At 47.8% G+C, this 21444-nt stretch overlaps 1 protein-coding gene across 1 annotated transcript; it reads left to right on the top strand.

Annotated features, from left to right (window-relative positions):
* The first annotated feature begins 18098 nt into the window (after positions 1-18098).
* On the top strand, positions 18099-19950 carry CCDC71L (coiled-coil domain containing 71 like). Its single transcript, XM_077264770.1, has one exon. The coding sequence runs from the start codon at positions 18314-18316 to the stop codon at positions 18935-18937; it is 624 nt and encodes a 207-aa protein (XP_077120885.1). The 5' UTR covers positions 18099-18313; the 3' UTR covers positions 18938-19950.
* The last annotated feature ends 1494 nt before the right edge of the window (positions 19951-21444 follow it).

Genomic DNA, 21444 nt, shown 5'->3' with positions numbered 1-21444 from the left:
AGATTGGACAGATGCACCTGATTCCTATAAGAACCAGAGAGTTCAGGCGCCGCCCCTCTATACACAGAACCATGAAGCATGCAGAGAGCAGAGACACAGAACATGGAGCTGGCAAAAAACAGAAACCACATCATGGCCTGGAGCAGTGGGTAAGATAGTGTGAGAAATGCGAGGCCATGCCGTGATGCCAGCAGAGTTGTTACAGTACCCCCCCTTTACGGCCCCTCTTCTTCAAGCCCGCCAGAATAACTTGTAGAAGAAGGATGGGAGCACACATAGTCCAGGCCAACATGACATCTTCAGGGTAGAAGGCGGCAGGCGGGCCACCAGGAATCTCAGAAAACAAAGTCTCTTTGTGCTCTGCAGGGTTAGCTTCATTAGAAATCTTGGATAGCAAAGTCTCATTGTACCCAATGGGGTTAGCTTTCTCAATGAACTGGACCATTTCCTCAGGGTAGACAAGAAGCAGGGACTTGGAAGCTACCGACTTAACATCTTCACCAGCCAGACACTTGGAAACTGGAAACCCTCCCACGGGGTTCAACTTTAGCCCAACAGGTAGCAGAGAAGTTCCTGGATACAGAACATAGGAAAAGTCATTAGAGATGAGTGTGGAGAGCATCAGCTCCACCGGGTCAGAGAAAAATTGAGGTGAACAAACTTCTGTTTTGAAATCATCACCAGCCGGCCACAAGGACGCAAAAGGTATAAACATAGGAACCATCTTGTGCCCGTTATCCAGAAGAAATCATCCAAGCGGCGGGGATGTTCCTAGGAACGGATTACAGGTATAGTCGTTGGAGATGTGTGGAGAGATAGTCACCGCCTCCCCATGTTCGGTGACATTAGCACACCTTGACTCGACTACTAAGTGTTTACTGGTATAGTCGCTGGAGATGTGTGGAGACATTGTCACCGTTTCCCCATCTTCGGAGACATCAGCACACCTTGACTCGTCGACTAAGTGTTTACTGGTATAGTCGCTGGAGATGTGTGGAGACATCGTCACCGTTTCCCCATCTTCGGTGACGTCAGCACACCTTGACTCGTCGACTAGCAGACCAGCTGAAGAAGATGACACTGCTGAGTGTTTTTGACGCATGGGAACCAGACAGTTCTCAAGACTGGGTAAGTTCAAACGAAGCACTTTACTGGAACCCTTGACCAGAGCGGGTGGTAGAGTCCTTGGCTCAGAATGACCCATGGGCATAACAGACAGCATACGGAAAACAAACTTCTTCGTGTATAAAGCTCCAACTTGGAGCTGTAGTTGTCCTTGCAGGACTAGACTGCTCTTTAGCAGGGCTCGGCCATTATCAGGCAACGCCCACACCGGGTTCTGGAGCTGTAGAACGGAGACCATACACCGACACTCTGACAGGCGGATTAAACACACCAAAGCTCCCAGTAGGCACTGGAACAGACAGACTTTAGCGGAAGGGAGTTATTCTCACCAAGGGCAGTCTCTCTTACTGGCCCGAGGTTTTTTAGCTTTAGATCCCCTGGACAGAGGCCATCTAGGTGTTCCTCACAACAGCAGCGACATTGTATGCCCTTCTTATGGCTGATTTCAGGCTGCTGCTTTGCCAGCCCACTCTCATCAACCTTCTTAGGCTTCACACGGGTAGCTGCATTAACGGGTAGAGGAACTGGAGGGTCACAGACGGTCATGGCTTGACGTGGGGGTTTCTTCGCGGGTTTCGCTCGTCTGGAGTGCCTCTCGGATCTAGATGGGGAAGACTTCACAGGAGTAGCAGGACGAGGCTTGTCAAAGACTCTACGGAAGGCCCCTAGGTTCATGACAATAGGATCCCCTGCCTCCCAGAGGTGAGTTATCCATATTAGAGCATCTTCGGCCAGGTAGGACATGATGTAACCCACCTTGACCCAGTCAGAGGGAAAACAAGCTGCATTCTGCAGGATGTAGCGTAAGCACTGTTTCAGGAACCCCTGGCATTCTTCAGGATTCCCATAGAACCTAGGTGGGTCAGCTGGGTAGTGCTCCTCCTCATAGGCCTGAAGTTGCTTGAAGAGAGCATTAGAGACTATAATTGGGTCAGAGGTCTCTTCAATCTGAACCACCCTTGGTGGAACAAATTTATCAGGTTGCTCATACGGGCAGAGAGAAAGTTCATCATGCTCTGCGAGCGGTAGGACATGGGATACAGCGGAGGCCATGGCCTGTGCAAACTGTCATGCTCGCGCCCAGACTGGTTGGCGCGGGCGTGCGGGGGAGTGGCCCCACTGGACCACAGACCAAACTTCCCTGGAAGGGGCGTAACTAAGTAGCTTCCTAGGTGTTCGCTGGAGCCTCTGATGGTGAGGTCAGACTTGTGCAATAGGAAGCTACCAGGTACCACTGCAGGGTGGAGTCTGGTTGTGGCTGCTGATCCCACCGGGGAACGGAACATAGACAAGCAAGCGGGCACGGCTGGCACATAAGCAGGCAGACGGGTACAACAGGAACACTGTCAGGCAGGCGGGCACGGCTGGCTCTCTCGTAGGCAGGCGGGCACGGCTGGCTCACTGGCAGGACTGGTGGACAAGACTGGTACACTGGAAGAACCGGTAGGGACCGGTCTGCAGGCAGGTATGTAGAACGGGTAAGAACCTGTTCAGACACGAGGACTTAGGAATAAGTAGATAAAGACCGCAAGAGCGGATGCAGAGCGAAAGCACAGGAGCTAGAGCCAAGAACAGAAATGCAGGAGGCGGAGCCAAGAGCAGGAGGCGGAGCCAAGTGCAGAACCGCAGAAGGCGGAGCCAAGAGCTGGAGGCGGAGCCAAGTGCAGACAGGCAGGAGGCGGAGCCAAGTGCAGGAGAAGTAGAACCGCAAGGAGCGGAGCCAGGTAGAACCGCAAGGAGCGGAGCCAGGTAGAACCGCAAGGAGCAGAGCAAGGTAGAACCGCAAGGAGCAGAGCAAGGTAGAACCGCAAGGAGCGGAGCAAGGTAGAACCGCAAGGAGCGGAGCAAGGTAGAACCGCAAGGAGCGGAGCAAGGTAGAACCGCAAGGAGCGGAGCAAGGTAGAACCGCAAGGAGCGGAGAGGAGCTGCGGGAGGGGTCTCTGCAGCAAAGCTGAGCAGAGCCACAAGGAAAGTGGAGAGAAGCTGCAGCAAGGGATAACTGCAACAGCAGAAGATAAGCAGAGTAGAAAGGAGCAGAAAAGCAGAAGTGAGGAGCAGAGGTAAAGTCACAAAGGTACAGAGCAGGCAGAGCTGCAAGAGTGCAGAGTGTAAGCAGACTGAGAATATAAGGAAAGACAACAGGGAAGGAAGCCAAAGACTAGGAGACCGAGGTAAGACTAAGTACAGACAAGGCAATGGAACAAGACACAAGGACAAAGACACTGGGACCAGGATATACTGCCTCCTGGTGGGCGGACAAAGACCAAGGAAATAACACAGAGAATCCTCCAGAGAGGGAGTAACTCAGAGCAAGGCCAGGCAAACTCAGAAGCAAGACACTAACTGAGCTAACACATTGCACAGGCCCAGACCACTGGGTGGAGCTGAACTAAATACTGGAGGTCTCCTGGCAATTGGTCAGGAACAGATTGGAGAGATGCACCTGATTCCTATAAGAACCAGAGAGTTCAGGCGCCGCCCCTCTATACACAGAACCATGAAGCATGCAGAGAGCAGAGACACAGAACATGGAGCTGGCAAAAAACAGAAACCACATCATGGCCTGGAGCAGTGGGTAAGATAGTGTGAGAAATGCGAGGCCATGCCGTGATGCCAGCAGAGTTGTTACATGGTGCCTGTCTAGGATTCAGCCGTTTGGCAGATTCGAGGTAAATCAGATTTTTATGATCGGTCAAGACCACAATACGGTGCTTGGCTCCCTCAAGCCAATGTCACCATTCCTCAAACGCCCACTTCATAGCCAACAACTCCCAATTGCCGACATCATAATTGCGTTCAGCAGGCGAAAACTTACGGGAAAAGAAGGCACACGGTTTCATCAAGGAACCATCAGAATTCCTCTGAGACAAAACGGCCCCTGCCCCAATCTCAGAAGCGTCAACCTCAACCTGAAACGGAAGAGAAACATCTGGCTGACGCAACACCGGGGCAGAAGTAAATCGGTGTTTAAGCTCCTGAAAGGCAGAGACAGCCACAGAGGACCAATTCGTTACATCAGCGCCTTTCTTCGTCAAATCGGTCAGGGGTTTAACCACACTGGAGAAGTTAGCAATGAAACGGCGATAAAAATTAGCAAACCCCAAAAATTTCTGAAGGCTCTTCACGGATGTGGGCTGAATCCAATCATGAATGGCCTGAACCTTAACCGGATCCATCTCTATAGATGAGGGAGAAAAAATGAAGCCCAAAAAAGAAACCTTCTGCACTCCAAAGAGACACTTAGACCCCTTCACAAACAAAGCATTATCACGAAGGATCTGAAATACCATCCTGACCTGTTTCACATGAGACTCCCAATCATCGGAAAAAATTAAGATGTCATCCAAATATACAATCATGAATTTATCAAGATAATTCCGGAAGGTATCATGCATGAAGGACTGAAAAACAGATGGAGCATTAGAGAGCCCGAATGGCATCACAAGGTATTCAAAATGGCCTTCGGGCGTATTAAACGCAGTTTTCCATTCGTCACCCTGCTTAATACGAACAAGATTATATGCCCCCCGAAGGTCAATTTTAGTAAACCAACTAGCCCCCTTAATCCTGGCAAACAAATCGGAAAGCAAAGGTAAAGGGTATTGAAACTTGACCGTGATCTTATTCAAGAGGCGATAATCAATACAGGGTCTCAAGGAGCCATCCTTCTTAGCAACAAAAAAAAATCCCGCTCCCAACGGTGAAGAAGATGGCCGAATATGCCCTTTCTCCAAAGACTCCTTAACATAACTCCGCATGGCGGTATGTTCCGGCACAGACAGGTTGAAAAGTCGGCCCTTAGGAAACTTACAGCCTGGAATCAAGTCAATAGCACAATCACAGTCCCTATGCGGTGGAAGGGAACTGGACTTGGGCTCATCGAATACATCCTGAAAATCAGACAAAAACTCTGGAACTTCAGAAGAGGAGGAAGAGGAGATTGACATCACAGGAACGTCATTATGAACCCCCTGACAACCCCAACTAGTCACAGACATAGATTTCCAATCCAACACAGGATTATGTATCTGCAACCATGGAAAACCCAGCACAATAGCATCATGCAAATTATGCAACACCAGAAAACGACAATCTTCCTGATGGGCTGGCGCCATGCACATGGTCACCTGTGTCCAAAACTGGGGTTTATTTTTAGCCAAAGGTGTAGCATCAATGCCCCTTAAAGGAATAGGGTTCTGCAAAGACTGCAAGGGGAAACCACAACGCCTGGCAAATTCAAAGTCCATTAAGTTCAAAGCGGCGCCTGAATCCACAAATGCCATGACAGAAAATGACGACAATGAGCAGATCAAGGTCACAGATAACAGAAATTTAGGTTGTACAGTTCCGATGGTAACTGAACTAGCGATTCTCTTTGTACGCTTTGGGCAGACTGAAATGACATGAGAAGCATCGCCACAATAAAAACACAACCTATTCTGACGTCTGAATCCTTGTTGTTCCGTTCTAGACAGAATCCTATCACACTGCATAGGCTCAGGCATCTGCTCTGAGGACAACGCCACAGCGCGCCCAGTTCTGCGCTCCCGCAAGAGCCGATCGATCTGAATGGCCAGAGACATAGAATCACTCAGACCAACAGGTGTGGGAAACCCCGCCATAACATCTTTAACAGATTCAGAAAGACCCTTTCTGAAAATTGCCGCCAAAGCATCCTCATTCCATTTAGTCAGCACAGACCATTTTCTAAATTTCTGACAATACAATTCTGCCGCTTCTTGACCATGAGACAGGGCCAACAAGGTCTTCTCCGCTTGATCCACAGAATTTGGTTTATCATATAATAATCCTAGAGCCTGAAAAAAGGCATCTACATTAAGCAAGGCCGGATTCCCAGATTCCAGGGAAAATGCCCAATCCTGAGGATCGCCACGCAGCAGGGAGATGACAATTTTAATCTGCTGAATGGGATCACCAGAGGAACGAGGCCTCAGAGCAAAAAACAGTTTACAGTTGTTTTTAAAACTCAAAAATTTGGACCTGTCCCCAAAAAACAAATCAGGAGTAGGAATCCTAGGCTCTAAAAGCGGAGTCTGAGCAATATAATCAGAAATATCCTGTACCCTAGCAGCAAGCTGGTCTACACGAGAAACTAATCCCTGAACATCCATGCTAGCACAAGACTCCTCAGTCACCCAGAGGAAAAGAGGGAAGAAAAGACACAGCAGGCTACAGAAAAAATGGCTCTTTCTTCCCTTCTTCTGAGATGCATTTAACTAATTGTTGGCCAGTTGTACTGTTATGATCTGGGGACCTTGGAGCCGCATGAGAGACTTTCTCAGGAGTAGGTGGTACCTGTACTGACCGCAAACCCTAAACTAACACCGCAACTAGAAGTAGCCGTGGGATGTACCTAACACATCCTAGACATCTCGACACAGCCGGAGGACTAAATACCCCTATAGATGGAAATGGGAATTCTATCTTGCCTCAGAGCAGAACCCCAAAGGATAGGCAGCCCCCCACAAATATTGACTGTGAGTATAAGAGGAAAGACACACGAAGGCAGAAAAACAGGATTTAGCAAAAGAGGCACTTCTAGCTAAATAGAAAAGGATAGGACAGAATTCTAAGCGGTCAGTATTAAAATCCTAAAAATATCCACAGCAGATAATACAAATATTCCACTTCTAACTAAAGACATAGAAAGTATATCTGCATCTCCTGAGAATCCAGCATGACTGAAAAATCCAAACAAAGTCTAAGCTGGACAAAAACACAATAAATTGCACTGAACTGCAAAGCACACTGCATGTGTGCACAGAGACAAAAAAACAGACACTTATCTTAGTTGAATTGGAAGCAGGGCATGAGGAGCCAGAGAGAGATGCAATCCCTCCAAGTACAATGGACAACTGGCACAGACTCATGGATCCTGCACACCTAAATACCTAATAGAGCTGCAATCAGCAGAAACACCTGCCGGATTACAACCCCAAGACAACTGCACTACCACCAACAACCACCGGAGGGAGCCCAAGAGCAGAATTCACAACACTTCGCCCCAGAAACAGACATGGTGGAGGAGTGGGTCTTCTCCTTTCTTCAAACTGCACCTTTAACCCAATCCGACCTCTACCCCTAGTGAACACTAGACCTGGTCTTCACCCATCTCTGCTCTCTATCTAACTTCACCACCTCCCCTCTCCATCTATCCGACCACCATCTGCTCACTTTCTCATCCCTGTCCTCCTCACCGGACACCCATGTCCAGCAACATGCGCACCCCCGCAGAAACCTTGCACACCTAGACACCCACACACTCTCTGACTCTATCCTACCACTGGCATCCATATCCTCACTCCACGACAGACAGTGCCACTGCTTTCTACAATGCCACTCTCGCATCAGCTATTGACACGGTTGCCCCTCTCGTTCATGGCAGAGTGTGACATATCAATAGACAACCCTGGCCACAATAACACCATTAAAAAGCTCCGGCAAGTGACCAGGGTTGCAGAGTGGCATTGAAAGAAAACACATTCGCAAGACGACTTCACTGCATTCAAACAGGCAACACTCGCTTTTAAATCTGCTCTCACCTTTGCTAAACAGGCCTACTTCACAACCCTCATATCTTCCCTATCCTACAACCCCAAACAGTTATTCAAATCCTTTAACTCCCTCCTCTGCCCCCCACTGCCCCCTCCAACCTCCCTCATCTCTGCTGAGGACTTTGCCACACACTTTAAAAATAAGATTGACCAAACAAGGCACTTCTTAATTGTTCAATCACCACAACCCCTTTGTATACCAGACAAATGCCCAAATCCCATAACCTCCCTATCCAACATCACTGAAGGGGGCTTAACTGTTTCCTCTCCAAATCCCTCACCATCTGTGCGCTCAACCCCATCCCATCCTACCTCCTCCCCAACCTCATCACCACTCTTATCCCATCCCTAACCCACCTCTTCAACCTATCACTAACTTCTGGCACTTTCCCTTCTGCTTTCAAACATGCCACAATCAAGCCTATCCTTAACCCCTTCACCCCGAAGCTTGTTTTCAACTTCCTGACCAGGCCATTTTTTTCAATTCTGACCACTGTCACTTTATGAGGTCATAACTCTGAAACACTTTAACGGATCCTGGTGATTCTGAGACTGTTTTCTCGTGACATACTGTACTTTATGACAGTGGTAAAATGTATTCGCTTTGACTTGCATTTATTTGTGAAAAAAACGGAAATTTGGCAAAAATTTTGCAATTTTTAAACTTTTAGTTTTTATGCCCTTAAATTAGAGAGTCATATCATACAAAATAGTTAATAAATAACATTACCCACATGTCTGCTTTACATTAGCACAATTTTGGAAACTTAATTTTTTTGTTAGGAAGTTATAAGGGTTAAAAGTTGACTAGCGATTTCTCATTTTTACAACAAAATTTGCAAAACCATTTTTTTAGGGACCACCTCACACTTGAAGTGACTTTGAGGGGCCTATATGACAGAAAATGCCCAAAAGTGACACCATTCTAAAAACTGCACCCCTCAAGGTACTCAAAACCACATTCAAGAAGTTTATTAACCCTTCAGGTGCTTCACAGGAATTTTTGGAATGTTTAAAAAAAATTGAACATTTTTATTATTAACATTTAACATTTAACTTTTTCACAAAATTTTTACTTCAGATCCAATTTGTTTTCTTTTACCAAGGGTAACAGGAGAAATTGGACCACAAAAGTTGTTGTACAATTTGTCCTCAGTACGCCGATACCCCATATGTGGGGGTAAACCACTGTTTGAGCACATGGCAGAGCTCGGAAGGGAAGGAGCGCCATTTGACTTTTCAATGCAAAATTTGCTGGAATTGAGATCGGACACCATGTTGCGTTTGGAGAGCCTCTGATGTGCCTAAACAGTTGAAACCCTCCACAAGTGACACAATTTTGGAAAGTAGACCCCCTAAGGAACTAATCTAGATGTGTGGTGAGCACTTTGAACCTCCAAGTGCTTTACAGAAGTTTATAATGTAGAGCCGAAAAAATAAAAATCATATTTTTTTCACAAAAAATGATTTTTGACACAAATTTTTTATTTTCCCAAGGGTAACAGGACAAATTGGACCCCAAACTTTGTTGTGCAATTTGTCCTGATTACGCTGATACCCCGTGTGTGGGGGTAAACCACTGTTTGGGCGCATGGCAGAGCTCGGAAGGGAAGGAGCATCGTTTGACTTTTCAATGCAAAATTGGCTGGAATTGAGATCAGACACCATGTCGCGTTTGGAGAGCCTCTGATGTGCCTAAACAGTGGAAACCCCTTACAAGTGACCCCGTTTTGGAAAGAAGACCACTAAGGAACTTATTTAGATGTGTGGTGAGCACTTTGAACCCCCAATTATTTCACTAAAGTTTAGAATGTAGAGCCGTAAAAATTAAAAAATAATTTTTTTTCCACAAAATGATCTTTTAGCCCACAATTTTTTATTTTCCCACTGGTAACAGGAGAAATTGGACCCCAAAAGTTGTTGTCCCGTATGTCCTGAGTACGCTGATACCCCATATGTGGGGGGGAACCACTGTTTGGGCGCAAGGAAGAGCTCGGAAGGGAAGGAGTGCCGTTTGGAATTCAAACTTAGATGGATTGGTCTGCAGGCTTCATGTTGCATTTGCAGAGACCCTGACATACCTAAACAGTAGAAACCCCCCACAAGTGACCCCATATTGGAAACTAGACCCCCCCAAGGAACTTATCTAGATGTGTTGTGAGAACTTTGAACCCCCAAGTGTTTCACTACAGTTTATAACAGAGCCGTGAAAATAAAAAATCTTTTTTTTTTCCACAAAAACTATTTTTTAGCCCCCGGTTTTGTATGTTCCCAAGGGTAACAGGAGAAATTGGACCCCAAAAGTTGTTGTCCAAATTGTCCTGAGTACGCTGATACCCCATATGTTGGGGTAAACCCCTGTTTGGGTGCACGGGAGAGCTCGGAAAGGAAGGAGCACTGTTTTACTTTTTCAACTCAGAATTGGCTGGAATTGAGATCAGACGCCATGTCGCGTTTGGAGAGCCCCTGATGTGCATAAACAGTGGAAACCCCCCAATTCTAACTCCAACCCTAACCCCAACGCACCCCTAAGCCTAATCCCAACCATAACCCTAACCACACCCGTAACCCAAACACACCCCTAACCCTAATCCCAACCCTAACCATAACCCTGACCATACCCCTAACCCCAACACACCCCTAACCCTAATACCAGCCCTTATCTCTACCCTAACCATAACCCTAACCACACCCCTAACCCTGACACACCCCTAACCCTAATCCCAACCCTAACCCCAACTGTAAACCTAATCCAAACCTAACTTTAACCCCAACCCTAACTTTAGCCCCAACCCTAACTATAGCCCCAGCCCTAACCCTACCTTTAGCCCCAACCCTAACTTTAGCCCCAAACCTAACTTTAGCCCTAACCCTAACCTTAGCCCCAAACCTAACCCTAACCCTAATGGAAATAAATACATTTTTTAAATTTTATTATTTTTCCCTAACTAAGGGGGTGATGAAGGGGGGTTTTACTTTTTTAGCGGGTTTTTTAGCTGATTTTTATGATTAGCAGCTGTCACACGCTAAGAGATGCTTTTTATTGCAAAAAATAGTTTTTTACATCACCACATTTTGAGAGCTATAATTTATCCATATTTTGGCCCACAGAGTCATGTGAAGTCTTCTTTTTTGCGAGACGAGTTGACGTTTTTATTGGTACCATTTTCGGGCACATGACATTTTTTGATCGCTTTTTATTCCGATTTTTGGGAGGCAGAATGAACAAAAAACAGCAATTCCTACATTTCTTTTAGGGGGTGTTTATACCGTTCCACATGTGGTAAAATTGATAAAGCAGCTTTATTCTTCGGGTTAGTACGATTACAGTGATACCCCATTTATATCATTTTTTTAATGTTTTGGCGCTTTTACACAATAAAAACTATTTTATATAAAAAATAATTGTTTTTGCATCGCTTTATTCTGAGAGCTATAACTTTTTTATTTTTCTGCTGATGATGCTGTATGGTTTTTTTTTTTTGCGGGACAAGATGATGTTTTCAGCGGTATCATGGTTATTTATATCGGTCTCTTTGATCACATTTTATTGCACTTTTTGTTCGGCAGTATGATGATAAAGCATTGTTTTTTTGCCTCGTTTTTTTGCGATGTTCACTGAAAGGGTTAACTAGTGGAATAGTTTTATAGAGCGGGTCGTTACGGACGCGGCGATACCAAATATGTGTACTTTTATTTTTTTTTTTTATTTACATAAATAAATGGATTTATTGGAAAATATTTATTTATTTTTTTCTTTATTTGGGGATTTTTTTTTTTACTCTATAACATTGTCCCAGGGTGGGACATCACTATATTTCATCAGATCGCACTGTGACAGATCAGCGATCTGACAGGCAGTTCAGAAGGCTTTCCGGCGCCTGCTCTGAGCAGGCGCTGGCAAGCCACCTCAGTGAAGGACCCAGGAGCCCTGTGGCCATTTTGGATCCGGGGTGTCCTTCCAGAACACCGGAACGTGATCGCATTGCGTTGTTCCGGTGGAAGAGAGCAGGGAGCCCCTGTCCCTGCGCGATGCCCCTCTATGATGCTGTCACTACTGACAGCGGCATCAGAGGGGTTAAATGCCCAAGATCGGCGCTAGTGCCGATCGTGGGCATTGCTGCGGGGTGTCAGTTGTCACATATAGCTGACACCCACACACGATCGCCGCGGTGCTCACCGTGAGACAGCGCCGCCGTACTAGTACTGCGGTTTGCGGGAACTCAGTTCCCGCAGAGCCGTACTGGTACGGCGCATGTCGGGAAGGGGTTAAAAAGCCAATCTCGATCCAACTGCTATGTCCAGCTATCGCCCAATATCGCTGCTCCCATTCGCTTCCAAACTCCTGGAGCAGCACGTACACGCTGAACTTTCCTCCCACCTCTCATCTAACTTGCTCTTTGAAAATCTACAATCTGGTTTCTGCCCCATCACTCAACTGAGACAGCCTTGACCAAAATTACTAACGACCTACTTACAGCCAAAGCTAATGGACAGTACTCTGTACTCCTCCTTCTAGACCTGTCCTCTGCTTTTGACACAGTTGACCACTGCCTCCTACTACAGATCCTTTCCTCCTTTGGCATCAAAGACCTCGCCCTATCCTGGATCTTCTCTTACCTTTCCAACCGCACATTCAGTGCCTCCCACTCCCACACTACCTCCTCATCCCACCCTCTCTCGGTTGGAGTCCCCCAAGGCTCTGTTCTAGGACCCCTACTCTTTTTAATCTATACACTTGGCCTGGGACAACTCATAAAGTCCCATGGATTCCAGTACCACCTTTATGCTGATGACACTCAGATCTACCTTTCTGGCCCAGAAGTCACCTCTCTGCTGTCCAGAGTCAAGGAGTGTCTATCAGCCATATCCTCCTTCTTCTCCTCTTGCTTCCTCAAACTCAATGTGGACAAATCTGAACTCATCATCTTTCCTCCATCTCATAGATCTTCCTTACCTGACCTATCTAACGCAATTAACGACATCACGCTTTCCCCCATACCGGAAGTCCGCTGCCTCGGAGTAACCCTTGACTCTGCCTTGTCCTTCAAGCCGCACATCCAAGCTCTTTCCACCTCCTGTCACCTCCAGCTCAAAAATATCTCCAGAATCCATCTTTTCCTCAACCGTCAATCTACTAAAATGCTTGTGCATGCCCTCATCATCTCCTGCCTCGATCCATCCTTAAAGGGAACCTGTCACCCACCCAGGCGTTTGTAACTAAAAGAGCCACCTTGTGCAGCACTAATGCTGAATTCTGACAAGGTGGCTCTTTTACACTATGTTCCAAATTATTATGCAAATGACATTTTTCTCGGATTTTCCTAAATGGTCAGTGCAAATGACAGTCAGTCTAATAAAAGTCATCACCCGTTAGAGTATACATCGAATTTTATTGAAGAAACCTCCCAATGATAACAGTATAATCTCCAAAATGAATAAAAACTCAAAATGCACTGTTCCAAATTATTAGGCACAGTAGTATTTCTAAACATTTGATATGTTTTAAAGAACTGAAAATGCTCATTTGTGGAATTTGCAGCATTAGGAGGTCACATTCACTGAACAAAAAAGCTATTTAACTCCAAAACATCCTAACAGGCCAAGTTACATGTTAACATAGGAGCCCTTCATTGATACCACCTTCACAATTCTTGCATCCATTGAACTTGTGAGTTTATGGAGAGTTTCTGCTTGTATTTCTTTGCATGACGTCAGAATAGCCTCCCAGAGCTGCTGCTTTGATGTGAACTGCCTCCCACCCTCATAGATCTTTTGTTTGATGATACTCCAAAGGTTCTCTATAGGGTTGAGGTCAGGGGAAGATGGTGGCCACACCATGAGTTTATCTCCTTTTATGCCCATAGCAGCCAATTACTCAGAAGTATTCATTGTCATGCATGAAGATGATTTTGTTCCTGAAGGCACGTTTCTGCTTTTTAGACCATGGAAGAAAGTTGTCAGTCAGAAACTCTATTTACTTTGCGGAAGTCATTTTCACACCTTCAGGAACCTTAAAGGGCCCTACCAGCTGGTTCCCCATGATTCCAGCCCAAAACATGACTCCTCCACCTCCTTGCTGATTTCGCAGCCTTGTTGGGACATGGTGGCCATCCACCAACCATCCACTACTCCATCCATCTGGACTGTCCAGAGTTGCTCGACACTCATCAGTAAACAAGACTGTTTGAAAATTAGTCTTCATGTATGTCTGGGCCCACTGCAACCATTTCTGCTTGTGAACACTGTTTAGGAGTGGCCGAATAGTAGGTTTATGCACCACAGCAAGCCTTTGAAGGATCCTACACCTTGAGGTTCGAGGGACTCCAGACACACCAGCAGCTTCAAATAACTGTTTGCTGCTTTGTAATGGTATTTTGGCAGCTGCTCTCTTAATCCAATGAATTTGTCTGCCAGAAAACTTCCTCATTATGCCTTATTTGCATGAACTCTGTCTGTGCTCTGTTTCAGTCACAAATCTCTTCACAGTATGATGATCACTCTTAAGTTTTTTGTGAAATATCTAATTTTTTCATACCTTGTCCAAGGCATTGCACTATTTAAAGCTTTTCAGCAGCAGAGAGATCCTTTTTATTTCCCATATTGCTTGAAACCTGTGACCTGCATAATAATGTGGAACATCATTTTTGAGTAGTTTTCCTTTAATTAGAATCACCTGGAAAACTAATTATCACATGTGTTTAAGATTGATTTCAGTGATTTATTGAGCCCTGAGACACAATACCATCCACAAGTTTATTTGAAAAACAAAACAATCACTGAGGACTCTCAATTCTAAATATTTTTCTATCTACTGGCTAACACGGTACCAAGATATATTTCTTTCCTGTATTAAATCTTTAAGACACTTGAATCCAATTTGCATAATAATTTGGAACACAGTGTAGTTCTGGGTGCTGTAAACGCAGAAATAATATTTTTTAATTTTGTCCCTCATACCTTGAAATAGTCCTTGGGGCAGTTCTTTCCCCCCTAATCCAGAGGCACAACAGCGTTCACTCATGGCCTCGCCTCCTCAGCATTATTCAATTGTCCCGAAGCCTGCACTGTCGTCTTATGCCTTGGGCATGCGCAGTTCGCGCTGCCCGTCCACTGACATCACTTGATGTCTTGATTACTGCGCCTGTGTGGACGCGCGGCCCGAGATCCTGCCCCGCAGTCTCTTCTGATTTATTCACACTGCGGGGCTGGGATTCTTGGGCATGCGCAGTATTTATCTTCGGCTCTCCCTCATCTCCCTCTGCCTTCCTCATACTGTGCAGCGTCAGAGAAATCTGACGATATCTGACGATTCACAGTATGAGGAAGGCAGAGGAGATGGGAGGGAGAGCTGAAGATAAATACTAGGACTATTTCAAGGTATGAGGGACAAATTTCAAAAAAGATTATTTCTGCGGTTACAGCACCCAGAACTAAAAGAGCCATCTTGTCAGAATACAGCATTAGTGCTGCACAAGGTGGCTCTTTTAGTTACAAACGCCTGGGGGTGACAGGTTCCCTTTAACTCTGCTGCCTTACTAATTCATCTTTCTCCTCACTACTGCTCCGATTCCCCATCTGCAAATCTCTTCACTGGCTACCATTCCCTCAGCGTATCCAGTTCAAATTACTAACACTAGCCATCACAAAGCCATCCATAACCTGTCTCCTCCATATATCTCTGAACTAATCTCTGGATATCTTCCCTCACGTAATCTACGGTCCTCCCAAGACCTCCTTCTTTCCCCCACACTTATTCACTTCTCACCCAACCGCCTCCAAGAATTTTTTGCCGCAACACGTCCGACTATCAACCACATTCGCATCCTTCAGATGGAACCTGAAAAGCCACCTCTTCAGGAAAGCCTACAGCCTGCACTGACCCCGCTGCCTCCTCACCAACACCGGAGCTCCTGCAACCCTCAACCTATTGTCTCCTTCCTCACCATCCTGTAGAATGTAAGCCCGAAAGGGCATGGTCCTCGCCCCAATGTATCAGTCTGTAATTGTTAGTTTGCTTACTGTAAGTGATTATCTGTAATTTGTATGTAACCCCCTCTCATGTACAGAACCATGGAATTAATGGTTCTATATAAATAATAATAATACTGTGTGGGAGGACTGTAAGGGTCATCATACTGTGTGGGAGGGCTGTAAGGGTCATCATACTGTGTGGGAGGGCTGTAAGGGTCATCTCACTGTGTGGGAGGGTTGTAAGGGTCATCACACTGTGTGGGAGGGCTGCAGGGGTCATCACACTGTGTGGGAGGGCTGTAAGGGCCATCATATTGTGTGGGAGGGCTGTAAGGGTCATCATACTGTGTGGGAGGGCTGTAAGGGTCATCATACTGTGTGGGAGGGCTGTAAGGGTCATCATACTGTGTGGGAGGGGGGGGCTGCAAGTGTCATCACACTGTGTGGGGGGGCTGTAAGGGTCATCATAATGTATGGGAGGGCTGTAAGGGTCATCACACTGTAAGGGAGGGCTGTAAGGGTCATAACACTTTGTGGGAGGGCTGTAAGAGTCATCACACTGTGTGGGAGGGCTGTAAGGGTCATCACACTGTGTGGGAGAGCTGTAAGGGTCATCATACTGTGTGAGAGGGCTGTAAGGGTCATCATACTGGGTGGGAGGGCTGTAAGGGTCATAACACTGTGTGGGAGGGCTGCAAGGGTCATCACTGTGTGGGAGGGCTGTAAGGTTCATCTCACTGTGTGGGAGGGCTGTAAGGGTCATCACAGTGTGGGAGGGCTGTAAGGGTCATCATAAAGTGTGGGAGGGCTGTAAGGGTCATCATACTGTGTGGGAGGGCTGTAAGGGTCATCATACTGTGTGGGAGGGCTATAAGGGTCATCATACTTTGTGGGAGGGCTGCAAGGGTCATCACACTGTGTGGTAGGGCTGCAAGGGTCATCACACTGTGTGGGAGGGCTGCAAGGGTAATTACACTGTGTGGAAGGGCTGCAAGGGTAATTACACTGTGTGGAAGAGCTGCAAGGGTCATCATACTGTGTGGGAGGGCTGCAAGGGTCATCACACATTGTGGGATGGCTGTAAGGGTCATCACACTGTGTGGGAGGGTTGCAAGGGTCATCACAGTGTGGGAGGGCTGTAAGGGTCATAACACTTTGTGGGAGAGCTGTAAGAGTCATCACACTGTGTGGGAGGGCTGTAAGGGTCATCACACTGTGTGGGAGAGCTGTAATGGTCATCATACTGTGTGGGAGGGCTGTAAGGGTCATCATAATGTGTGGGAGGGCTGTAAGGGTCATCATACTGTGTGGGAGGGCTGTAAGGGTCATCATACTGTGTGGGAGGGCTATAAGGGTCATCACAGTGTGGGAGGGCTGCAAGGGTCATCACACTGTGTGGGAGGGCTGTAAAGGTCATCACACTGTGTGGGACTGCTGTAAGGGTCATCACACTGTGTGGGAGGGCTGTAAGGGTCATCATAATGTGTGGGAGGGCTGTAAGGGTCATCATACTGTGTGGGAGGGCTGTAAGGGTCATCATACTTTGTGGGAGGGCTGCAAGGGTCATCACACTGTGTGGGAGGGCTGCAAGGGTCATCACACTGTGTGGGAGGGCTGCAAGGGTCATTATACTTTTGTGGGAGGGCTGTAAGGGTCATCACACTGTGGGAGTGAGCAATATTGTGGGGAATTCTGTGGGGGGGGTGTCAGTATGTTTGGATGTATTTTGGGGGTATAATACTATATGGGGATTTATGAAAGGGGTTATCTAACGGGCTTCAGAATGGGGGCAGTATTTTTACGTCCACACAGCAATCCATGTCCCTGTCTTTAATATTGGGCCGCTACGCCCTACTGTGACCCTGCCTACTCCACTGAATATATTTTATTGGGCAGAGGGCCCAAACGGGACCTGTGTTATAGGGCCCCATGGGTTTTAGCACTCCCTTTTCTGGGCAAGTTAGGTAAGTGAACAATCCTCTGAATGGATGGCCATGGTTGGCTTGTTTGGCACCAGGACTGGAGCTGATCGCCACAAAGCTTATTAGCCTCCTAATAAAGGCTAGGCTTTGGCCACCATTGACAACAAGACAGGAGCCATTGAACCTTTCGTCCATTCAGACTCCACCGACACTGAGAAGAATGGCTGAGCTGGCAGCGACAAGAAAGTAGCCAAGAAACAGTATGAAACAAAGTAACGCGCTCCAGCGGGGAGGGAACATGGCCGACGTGACGAGACGGCTGGGGATCGACATCTATTACCTCACTTTGAGCACCCCCCCTCCACGCCCGCTAAAGCCCCGCCCACGCCCGCTAAAGCCCCGCCCACTTGCATGCCGCTAACCAATGCGGATACGACTATGCTCCGGCTAGCCAATCGTCCTGCAGGATCCTAGTAAGTGGGCGGGCATGGGGTATGCCGTATTTCAAAGAAGCAGCTATATAGCCAACGGTAGCGGCCGCTTAGAGCAGCCATTTTGTTTCCCGTTTGGTATTGGAGCGCCCTGCGTTAAACCAGGCGGCCAGAAGGGGGGCGCTTCAGAAAGCTTTGGCAGCAGTTTAGTTTTTTTTTTTTTTCTTGGCGATAAATTTAACTGTTTGCCTGCCCGAGCCGGGGACGGACAAAGGCGGCGGGAGTCATGGAGGACGAGAAAGTTGTGTACTCCCGGTCACAGCTGGTGTTCGCCGGCATGAAGCCGTTAGAGGACGCCTTGGAGATCTTCGTGCCGGAGTCGAAGCATTTCATGAGCTCGGACACGGAGCTGTGGAACTTCCTGTGCAGCCTGAAGCGGGACTTCTCCCCGGTCATTCTCCGGAGCAAGGACGTGTACGGCTACTCTTCGTGCCGCTCCGTGGTGCCGGACCCCAGCCAGGTCTCCCGCAGGAAAGCCAAGGAGCAGCCGGCCGGCCAGTCCAGGAAGCCGCCGGTGAAGAGGAGGAGGAGAGGCGGGCGGCTGAGCTGCAGGAAGCGGCGGCGGCTGCAGGACACGGCGGCGGCCAGCGAGGAGTCCGGAGCCAGCAGCACCAGCAGCAGCGCCTGCAGCAGCCCCAGCCCGTGCGAGATCCCGGGGCTCCTGGGCAGGTCGCTGGAGGAGATCTGGAGGGCGGCGACCCCCAAGCTCACCAGCTTCCCCAGCATACGGGTCCGGGACGTGTCCTGCCAGGCGAAGGTGGCCGCTGCCTGCCGCCGGGCACAGCAGATCCTGCAGGTGAACCTCCAGCCGGTGGTGCGGATCCGCCGCTTCCCGCTGGTGTCGCCCTGAGCGCTGCTGGACTGTGGCTGTTTACACGTCTCCAGGATCCCTCGTCTCGCTGCACTTTACTGTAAGATTACTACTAGAGGCGACCCGGGGATCCACCACGTCTGGACTCGATTCTTCCTGTGGTGACACTGGCGGTGCTGATCAGATGCCGGATCTGGATGGCAACAGGTTCCCTTGTGATGGACTGGAGTGGCCAGTGTATGGTCCTCGCCAACTACCTCAATCCCCGATCCAAAGACTTGTTGATGATTTGATTCCTTTTCTTTAGATTTGCCAAGTATTTCTGAACGTGTCTGGAGGGTGAAGGACTGTGCCAGGCTGGATGCCCTTTTATGCAAACTTGTAGTTATTTTTTTAAGAATTTCAGGGACCTGACAAGTGTCTGTCCCGTGTGACTGCTGCCATGTGCCAAGCCTGATGATCAACTTAGAAGTAGTTTCTTTTACCTTAGGTGTTTATTAAAGACTGACTCTTTCTGAACACTCTGAAGTCCATGGCCGGGATAGCTGTGGTCCTGTGGTCATGGACTTTCAGTGGCATTGGTGCAAGACACAGTATGATTTCTTTTTGTAAAAAGAAAAATCTTCTGAGGAAGGATATTTATTTTATTTTATTCTTTTCCATAATTAATGTGACTGGTGCTCACAGAACTGGTACTCTGGGTCGTAACATTACAGATGGTGCCACCTGTAACATAAATGTGCCTTTCTACAAGCCCACATGGCGACTTCCACATGGCACAAGAAGTGTCTGACTGTTGGACCTTACTGGTGCTTTGACTATTCACTGCCTGATGGTCTTTTCTGGATCTCTTCTACAGCTTCATTTCTACTTTTTAATAATGGCTGAAAAAATAATATATATATAACTTTGTTAGCATTGGACATAATCTGCCTCTGTGCCGCTCCTTCTCTTCCCCCACCCCAAGGTTCTTGCCTACTGTGCCACAGAGGACCCTATGTATAAAAAAAACGAATGCAGGCAAATAAAGCGGCTGCCTATCACAATAAAAATGACTCTTTAATTTTTGCATTGATGGTACTTATACTCGTTAATATGATTGGTTGGAGCCAGTGCAAAAACTCATCGTGGCTCATGGTTTTGTCATGTAACCTGCTGCATTTAACAGGGCCATTCATTAATAGTCATGTGCACTCCTTGAGTATGATGCACCCAATACATTAACTTAATTTGACAGGTTCCCTTTAAAGGGGTTGGCCACTACTATGAAAAACACCTTCCTAAATGAAATATTCGGCCCCGATAAAATAATAAAGTCTGTACTCCCCTCCCATGCCGGCGCCGTAAGGCTACGTTCACATTTGCGGTGTGCGCCGCAGCGTCGGTCGCCGCATGCGTCATGCGCCCCTATATTTAACATGGGGGCGCATGGACATGCGTCGCACTTGCGTTTTGCGCCGCATGCGTCCCTGCGGCGCCCGCGTCCGGGCGCAGAGGACGCAGCAAGTTGCATTTTTGCTGCGTCCAAAATCAATGAAAAAAAGGACGCATGCGGCGCAAAACGCAGCGTTGTGCATGCGTTTTGCTGCATTTTTGTTTGCGTTGTGCGCTGTGGCGCCGACGCTGCGGCGCACAACGCAAATGTGAACGTAGCCTATCTGCGGTGTCGGTACTCACTCTCCCCAAGGCTGTGATGCAGTGTTGCGACAATGGCGCCCAGTCAGTGCTGGCATCACCGTCTCCACCTTCGGACAAACTGAACATGAAGGGGAAGCCAGAAATTACCTGCAGCCCGGACTTCACCCTTCATGTTAAGTTTGTCCGAAGGTGGACACAGTGACGCCAGCGCTCATGGGGCCGGGCATCACGTGTCATTCCACCACATCACATCCCCTGGACCCTGATTGTCGACCGCTGGAACAGATCCAGCAAGGAAGGGGAGTATAGGCTTTATTTCATTTGGGCCAAACATTTAGTTTAAGATGGGGTTGTCCTAGTAGTGGCCAACTCCTTTAAAGGGAACCTGTCACCAGGAAAAAACGCTATTAACCTGCAGATATGGGGTTAATCTTCAGGTTAATAGCGTCATTAAAGGGAACCTATCACCCCCAAAATCGATGGTGAGGTAAGCTCACCGTCATCAGGGGCTTATCTACAGCATTCTGTAATGCTGTAGATAAGCCCCCGATGTATCCTGAAAGAGGAGAAAAAGACGTTAGATTATACTCACCCAGGGGTGGTCCGGGTCCGATGGGTGTCTCGGGTCCGGTCCGGAGCCTCCCATCTTCATTCCATGACGTCTCCTTCTGGTCTTCAGGCCGTGGCTGCAGCGCAGGCATACTTTGTCTGTCCTGTTGAGGGCAGAGCAAAGTACTGCAGTGCACAGGCGCCGGGCCTCTGACCTGTTCCGGCGCCTGCGCACTGCAGTACTTTGCCCTCAACAGGACAGACAAAGTACGCCTGTGCTGCAGCCGCGGCGTGAAGATCAGAAGGAGACGTCATGGAATGAAGATGGGAGGCTCCGGACCGGACCTGAGACACCCATC

The sequence above is a fragment of the Ranitomeya variabilis genome, chromosome 5 (assembly GCF_051348905.1).
Source record: "Ranitomeya variabilis isolate aRanVar5 chromosome 5, aRanVar5.hap1, whole genome shotgun sequence".
In the NCBI taxonomy this organism is placed as follows: domain Eukaryota; kingdom Metazoa; phylum Chordata; class Amphibia; order Anura; family Dendrobatidae; genus Ranitomeya; species Ranitomeya variabilis.
This window is presented reverse-complemented; position numbering and strand designations above follow the sequence as displayed.

Excerpts from the sequence above, each read along its gene's own strand:
- CCDC71L (XM_077264770.1), top strand. The coding sequence starts at position 18,314 with ATGGAGGACGAGAAAGTTGTGTACTCCCGGTCACAGCTGGTGTTCGCC.